The following is an 8,597-nucleotide window of genomic DNA, read 5'->3' as shown; positions in this document are numbered from 1 at the left end:
ATAAGTATTTTTTAATTAATAATTGATATTGAATTTTACTAAGCGTCTTCTCATTATGAAAATTTTCATGTTTTATTCTCTAATGATAACAGGATTTCCTGATGCAAGTCATGTTTTCCTGGGATTAACTAGACTTGATAATGTTTATTTTTGGTATTTTAAAGGAGCTGGTTTGCTAACATTTTTTTCTTATTATCTTCATAAAACATTTAGCCTGCAGTGACTTTTTTTTTTTTCTTCCCTCTATTGGCTGTAAAATTCAAAGTGCCTGGTGTTTTTATGTATCTGGGTAGAAGTGGGGATGAGTGCTTTTTTATGGTTACAGATGTATCCAGTTGTTAATTTTTTTAGTTCCTTGTGAGTCAATTTTTATGAGTTATATTTTAAAATGTTTTCCATTTTTCTGTTTTTGAATTAATTGCCTTTAAGTTGTTCATAAGTATTCATTTATGATTTTTTTTTTTCACTTTTTAACTGTAGTTTGTGTTTTTAAAATAATCCTTTCAAGGGCTATCCTCAAAGGGGCTTATACAGTCTAGTGAAGCAGACATCCTTGATGGTACAATTTTTTGGTATCAAATTGCTTGGAGAGGTCTTTTTTCCACCAAGTCTATAGTAATGAGGATGTGCTTTACTGTTACCTCCGATTACTGATGGAACCTTTTTTTTCGTTTTTTCTTTGATGAGTAGTCCCTTAAGGGACCAGCTTCAAATGGAGTTGTCTCAGCTGCGACTGCTTGATGCCTGTGGGTTCAAAGTTTTGTTTCCTGGGGGGCTATTAAAGGAACTAAGGACAGCACTAGAGTCAACGGATACTTCTCTGACTTCTAGTGCTCTCTTCTGTGGTTTTCCCAACCTCTGCCCTTCATTTTCCTTTTTTTTTGGGAGCTCAGCTATCAATTTTTGCAGGCATGGTCAACCGTTTCTAGATTCTTTTGTATTGAAATTTCATGAAGTCATTTCACCTGTTGCAGGTAAGGAGTTGCACATTTGCAGGTGGGAGAAGAGGTTTACATTTTCAAATAAAAATGCATAAAGAAACTGGAATGACATAGTGAGTTTTAATCATATGTTTAAGCAAAAGAAACTGTTGTAAAGCCCCAGAGTATAAAATGCCTATATATAATCAAAGCTGCTGTTTTGGCTTTCTCTAGGAAACTCGTCCTTCCCTCAGAGGTCTCTGAGAAATCTCTCTCTAGTACACAAGAGCTTGGTAGAGTTAAAAACAAACATGGAACCAAAAGATGCCAAAATCATTTATTAAACATTATATTGCTTCGACAAAGAGCACTGGTCTAGAAATCACAACATGAGCATTCTACTTTTGTTTCTCACTTCTGGATTTTTGTTTGCTTATTTCTGAACTGTGGACAAGTCACCATCTCTGAATAGACTTTCTCATCTCTGAAATGAATTCAGCATTTCCTTTTTAGCGCATGTATTTCCAGTGAAGTTCCAGTAATACAGAATGATTGAAAATGTTTTCAAAATAAGAAAAAAAAATGTGTATAGGTTCATTTACCATATCTTCTTAAACAAGCACATCACTTGTGATAAATATTTTCCTCCGATGCAAGATCATGGGCATCTTTTGGAACCTGAAGGAAAACCAGAGTCTGTGCCCTCCACAGCAGAGTAAAACTTTCAAAGTCTAAAGTTAGAAGTTCTTTTTGGCTGAGAACTGGGAATTAATTATAATAATTTAAAAAGATGTTTAATAAAGTATAAATGTGTTTTTCATATAAATTATAAACAATGGATTTTATAAAACTTGATTTTTTTAAATTAGAAAACAATTTAAAACTTCCTAATGAACAGCAATGTTATTAAATTATTGAGTTCCGTGTGCAAAACATAAAACACCTCTTCTTGAATCCTTAGCTCCTTGACCATCCTTCAATTTGTCTTTGTCAACGTAAGTAACGATATCAGGTTCCTGACCCATGGGCCTGCTGTAGTTAAAACATTGAATATGAGTTGAAGGGTATGAAATTTTTTTTAATATCAACTAATTTAATTAAAGGAGCCATGGTGGCACAACGGTTAAGCGCTTGGCTGCCAAACGAAATGTGGGTGGTTCAAACACACCCAGAGGCTCCATGGGAGAAAGACCTGGTGATCTGCTCCTATAAAAATTAACCCACTAAAAACCCACTGCTGTCGAGTAGGTTCTGACTCATAGCTACCCTATAGGACAGTTATAGCCTAGAAAACCCTATGGGGCAGTTCTACTCTGACACATGGAGTTTCTAAGTTGAAAATCAACTAAATGGCACCTAACAACAATTAAAAACCACTAAAGGGAATTGTTTTAAAAGTCCTATTTCAAATAAATTTAAAGCATTGAGAAGGTCTTGCAAATACCTCATTTCAGAAAACTAGGTTAACACTGAATATATTAATGCAAATTTAAACATATGTGATAAGATCCCAAAGTATTTGCTGTAGCTGCATTTCAAAGTTAAGGGGACATTAGATTTCTAAGCTCTATTTGAGTATGGTAGGAACTGGTTTAAAGCAAAATTAAGTGATATTTCATTTTAGCAACTTGCTGCTCTTGCTATAGTTGTGTTGTCTTTTTTAGAAGGCCTATTTGTATATCTTCTCCCAACTTAAATCAACGCCATGTTGGGCCAGTGTCATTATTAAACTAGGGTGCAGCATTTAATTTATTCAGAAGGGGAGAAGACTCAAGACCCTCTTACATATCTATAAGGTTCTCTGAGGTATCCTATTGAACGTTTTTCCTCTGGCTCCATTTTTATAACTTTTATCTATATTTTCTTTCCAATTTGGAAATATTTAAAAACATTTAGCAAAAAAAAAAAAGTGAGTTTGATCAGTACTAAGGAGCGATAGGAAATCTTGGTGGCATAGTGGTTAACTGCTACGGCTGCTAACCAAAGGGTTGGCAGTTCGGATCCGCCAGGCGCTACTTGGAAACTCTATGGGGCAGTTCTACTCTGCCCTATAGGGTCACTATGAGTCAGAATCGACTCTACGGCACTGGGTTTGATTTTTTTGTTGGTAAGGAGCAAGATGCAAAAATTCCCAGGGGAAATACTTAAGCTCTAGATTAGGAATTAGATTTAAAAAACTCAGAATAACTCTGAAAACAAAAGGGAAGACCTGAAGAGTTGGAGCAAACAAGAAATAAAAACTCACCTTTAGGGTGGCAGACTGCTATTTTCTAGTGAGAATCATTTACTTTTTGAGATTAAGGACCTTAGCTTGAAATGATGGTAAGCCCTATTAAGATAGTTTGAATTCTATTCCAATTGAACTTTCACAGTGTGCTTGGTGTTAGGCCTAGGTTCTATTTATCTACCACCTTCTTACTTCATATTTTTGGAGCCCTGGGAAACCCTGGTAGTACAATGGTTAAGAGCTACAGCTGCTAACCAAAGGGTCACCAGTTCGAATCCACCAGGCGCTCCCTGGAAACCGTACGGAGCAGTTCTACTCTGTCCTATAGGGTCGCTATGAGTTGGAATCAACTCCACTCGACGGCAACGGGTTATTTTTGGTGGCGCAGTGGCTATGAGGCGGAATTGACTCAACGGCAATGGGTTTGTTTTGTTTCTTCCTCATATGGAAAACTGAAGATATTATACCATTCGCCTGTTTCTTTCCCTGGCTGCTGCAGACAGCTAAATTTGCAGGACTAGACTGAGAACAAAGAAGGCCTCGTGGCACAGTGCTTAAGAGCTTAGCTGCTAACCAAGAGGTCAGTGGTTCAAATCTACCAGCTGCTACATGAGAGAAAAATGTGGCACTCGGCTTCCATAAAGATTACAGTCCAGAAAACCCTATGGGGCGTTTCTACTCTGTCCTATAGGGTCCCTACAAGACAGAATCAAAACTGATGGAAAAGAGCTTAGGTTAACGAAGGCTGAGCAGTTTTTTCTATTGTGATAAAACCCCCCTTTAAGAAAAAATGACTAAGATTCAATAGTGATTCAACATTTATTTTACCATGTCAATGCCTGAACAACATGTACAATTTTAAAAGATGAACATACAGAGCTCAAATAGTCATTTTTGCTTAACTGTTTATTATTACTGTTATCAATGGGGAGATGCAGTTTATTTACACCAGCAGCCATAGGGATAAGGGGAATACACAACAATTAGTTAGTTATCTGTAAACGAACGACTATTTAGCAAAAATAAGAATCTCCAAAACAAAGGTCAGTGGTAAGCCTCATTACCCTCCCCTAATGATCCCAGCATGCTATAATGCCAGGCACTGGCCCCTGGGCATGCGGTGGTGGGAACTAATGTATAGAAGAAAAAGCCACAAACCACAGAAGTTTATAAAGAACCCCCTTCCCCCCATACACACACACTCAGATACACAATAGGATTACAGGGAGATAGATACACATAATCGAGGTGGGAAGAATGGGAATTCTGCTGTCAAAGGGAAGGTAGGCAGGGAGTAGGAAAGTTCCTAACCACTATCAATTATATGGTAGGGAGCATTCTCTCCCCCCAAAATAAAGGAGTTTGTTCCCTCAGGACACCTGTTGGACCAAGTCCACCTCATACCCATGCAGGGCAGGGGAATATACTCAAATGATTTGAGGGGGAGGCAGGGGAGACAAAACAAAGGGGGAAGTAATATGAACAAATCATTACTCAAAACTACTTTCCACTTCTTCCTTCTCCAACCAGGATGAGAAAAAGTCAGAGCAGAAATAGTAATGTTATGCTCTGAGCTCCTTCTCTGAAGGAAGAAGGGACCAGAACCCTTACCTTTAACCTGCTTCCATGCTTCCACAACATCACTTGAAATTAGGCTGGAGTCTCACTGAAATCCTCCTTTGCTTTTGCATCCCCTTAGGAGTAGTTGACTCGAGAGCAATGGTTTTTTCTTTAGGAGTAGTCTACAAAAGGTCAAGGGCAAAGAAAACCTAGGCCTCAAAATTATTTTAGCTCCTAACAAGGTTTGACTTATTAAAAATTATCACAATTCTTGGATTAAAGACCAATCTGTAACTAGGTCTCAACTCTTATCAGGACAACTCTAGGAGAATGCAGTAACAAACAGAATCTTGAGACCTTATCTCTAAGGTTTCCTTAACCCTCTTGAGCATATAAACCAAATTGGTCCAAACAATTTAAATAGTTCCTTCTCAGAGGACAAAAGACACATGCACAGCAAGGGGTTGAGAAAAGGGATCAGAACCAACTCCATCCCTGTGTGTATGGGTCAGCTTCTACTGCTCTTCTGCTTAGGTCTTAAGAGAGGCAGTGTCCAAGTGGAGGTGGGAAGGTATAATTCCTCATAAGTAAGCCACAGCACGAGGGCAAAATTAGCAGGACAGTCTTACAAAGGAGAAATGCTCAGGCATGACACTGCCTTTCAAATGCAAAAATTAAGTTACCTTTCCACCCCAATCCCAACAGAGGGAGACCTAAGCAAGGTTCTTCTGAGTCTTCTACAGGAGGCCAGGAAAAGGAAAACTGGCTAGGCTTCAAAAACAGGAGTTATCAAAAGATGAACTGAAATTGGTCAATGTGAAAGCCGGGGTAGCAGGCAGCACCTGGGAACTTGGGCTGCACAAACAGGCAATAGAGCAGGGGACAGGAGAAACATGGGACCAAACCAGAAGGCAGGATGGGCCCCTTACTGGGGCACAGAATGAGGTAAGAAAACATTTCAAATAAAGCAGCACCGTTCCTGCTAAACTCAGGGCTCCCACCCCTCTACAAGTCACCAACTCTCAGTCAAGGAATAAAGCGGAGAGTAGTTTTGATACGCAGCTCTCGCTTCCCAACATCCCCATCCCATTCTCTGAAGCCAAGGGAACCTGGTAGCCCTGCCCTGACTTCCAACAACAAAGGACAGCTCCTGTTGTTGAGAAGATCCAAGGGGACCAAGTAAAAAGGGCTGCCCCTGTTAAGGGGCAGAGGTGTTGAGTCTGGATGCTCAGCACAGCCGAATAAAATCTGTGACTGCTCAACCCAAGAAGCAGGGTTTTCAATGATTCTGCACATAGTCAAATAAGATGACCCAGTCCTGCTCCTTGGCTCCTAGCACTAACCCATTCACATTATTGAGGGCAGCCGGAAGAAGTGCCCTTTGGGCTCAGCTTTCAAACCACAGCCTCATACAAAACTATGATGCTCTCGATAGTTTGGTGCTGCCCTTGGGGAGGGAGGCAGGTAGTGACCAAGTGGCACAATGACCAAGTCAGACCCATGGGCTGGTTAAATAACTAGTAATTTAGAGTAGGAAGATGACTGCCACACCAAACTGTGTCCAAGAATAATACATCCAGATATGACTCTTGCAGTATAAGAGATCGTGCATAGTTGCTGATGCCCCTGTCACCTCCCCAGGGGACCATAATTTTACCTCAGCCTGTCTGGACAACTAAGTTGTTGTCCATTTGTCAGGGCTATGCCAACAGGTGGGGGTTAGGAAAGAGGGCTCTGTTCAGCAAACTCTAGCCCTTGTTCCCAAGTCAGCTGAAGTCCTTGTAAATGCTGGACCTTTCAGAAACAGGTGGGTTTGGCCTTTTCTTCTCATTGAAGGCCACAGAGCTCCTACTGAAGTTCACTGATTAGTGCCTGACCATCAATAATGTCCAAACTGTCAGTTATCCAGAAAGCCCTTGACATCAGATGGTCAGACAGGCTAAGGAACCAAAGGGCTTTGAATTCTGGGCACAGAGCTGCTCATCTGTGCACTGAGGGCAGCTCAAGACCTTGTGCACATCCTGGTGGATTTAGAGATCAGCCTGCAATGCATGGTGAGCGGGCAGTACAGCTCCTCCTGCCCAAGGTTTCAGAGCTCGTTCCAAGTAATACACTTAAAAAAAAAAAAAAAAATCCAAACTGCTAAATTCTCCATTCTGGGTTTTTAAAAGATAGGATCTTCAAAGGGAATTGTGATTTTTGTCTGATTTTTTTCCTACCTAGCTTTCTTCTCCAAGCCACGGGACCAGTCTATGCTATTGCGCTGGTCATTCTCAGGCTCTCTCATGTTGCAGCTACTGGAATTCTGGAGGTGAGCGCTGCAGCTGCTGATCAGGCCCATTCCCAGGTTCTCCAGGAAGGGAGCAGAGTGGGAGGCGGCAGGCTCCTTTATCTTCCACTGGCTGAATGCCAAAATCCTTCACGCTACCAGTTTCTGCGAACTCCAGGTAGAAGTAGCCACACTTGACTGCCCGATGCACCTCAAAGCAGAATCCCAAACAAGAATCCTCTATCAGGTCTACATATATCTCCTGAGCGATGGCCTCTAGCTTGTTAGTATCCAGGTTAGCCAAGGAAATTTCCTCCATTTTAAATGTGTAATCGTCTGCGGAGAGGGCGCTCCTATTACTCACAGCAGCAGAGGCGGCAACACCTCGGGCTCCGCGGGCCGCGCCTAGGCCCAGAGGCCTCTCAGGGCCGTGTCCTCAGGCGATGGCGACGGGGGCGTCAGCGACCGCGGCGAGGAGGCAGCGGCAGCTGCGACTGTTCCGGAACCCTAAATCCTTCAGATGGCTTTGGTCTCTCCCAGGGTCTGGGGCTTTGAGCTGCGGCTGCCCCCAGACTCATAAACCAAACAGCCCCCGCACCTCCCTCAGCCGCCAGGCCTCTTCCGCTCGCTGGTCCGGGCCTAGCCCCGCCTCCCCGCTTCCGCCCCTCAGCCCGCCTGCGCACTGGCTCCGCGCAGACTCCGGCTGCTTCTGCCGCTGCCGTGGAAGCGTTCGAGTTTGTGGAAGACGGTGGGTGGAACTAAAATATGTCCGGCTTTCCTTAGCTCTAAGTATTAAAAAAAAAAAAAAAAAAAGCCAAGATGTTATTTTATCTTTAGATTTTAACATTCGCTAATGCATTCAGCGCTCGTGCTTAATTGATTTCCTCTGGGGAGGCGGGTAGGAAATAATAATTACTTGCACCATTGTGGTATGTTCCGAAATAGTTTTGGGAATTGTACTCCTCTGAATTCGCATGAAAATTTGACTTGTATAGATGACTTATAGTACTGCCGTAGTTGTCATTTAAATCCACTAGATGGTGCAAGGAAACAAATTACAGTACAGTTTATCTTTCAGTCTTTTTTTTTTTTTGAATGAAAACTAGACACTATGGGATTCGGCTCGAATAGGGTCGCTATGAGTTGGAATCGACTCGACGGCAGTGGTTAGTGGGTTTATGAGATTCGGAATCGTCTCCACGGCAATGGCTTAATGAGTTACGAGAATACGTATATATTGATCAAATGAAACTAAGATATCTGTCTCACTTATAAGACCATAAAGTCAGTGTGACTATAAATAAAAGATCATATATATCTCTAAAAGAGTTCAAGTAGAAAATTGTGAGTATATTTTGTCTTGAAGACGGAGGAAACCTGAAATATGTTAAATATACGGGAAGGTAAATCTTTTCCTAAAGTTGGGCAGTGTAAATTCTGAGGAAGGAAATCACCCTACCTGCTTTTAAATTGTGGCGTTAACACTTAATAACTCTGCTTCTTCGTCTGAATAAAATTAGTCCTCCCCACGGTTAAGATTAAATGATTTTAATAAAAAACAAAAACCTCTTTTTACAGCGCCTTACATGTTAGCATTCAATAAATGTCAGCTGTTTTGATG

The 8,597-nt window shown here is 41.4% G+C and overlaps 1 protein-coding gene across 1 annotated transcript; it reads right to left on the bottom strand.

Moving 5' to 3' along the window:
* Window positions 1-3,952: 3,952 nt before the first annotated feature.
* ATXN7L3B (ataxin 7 like 3B) lies at window positions 3,953-7,618 on the bottom strand. Its single transcript, XM_049883921.1, has one exon. It carries the CDS (start codon window positions 7,293-7,295, stop codon window positions 7,002-7,004), a length of 294 nt encoding a protein of 97 aa, XP_049739878.1. The 5' UTR covers window positions 7,296-7,618; the 3' UTR covers window positions 3,953-7,001.
* Window positions 7,619-8,597: the final 979 nt, after the last annotated feature.

The sequence above is a fragment of the Elephas maximus genome, chromosome 4, assembly GCF_024166365.1.
Source record: "Elephas maximus indicus isolate mEleMax1 chromosome 4, mEleMax1 primary haplotype, whole genome shotgun sequence".
Taxonomy (NCBI): Eukaryota; Metazoa; Chordata; class Mammalia; order Proboscidea; family Elephantidae; genus Elephas; species Elephas maximus.
This window is presented reverse-complemented; position numbering and strand designations above follow the sequence as displayed.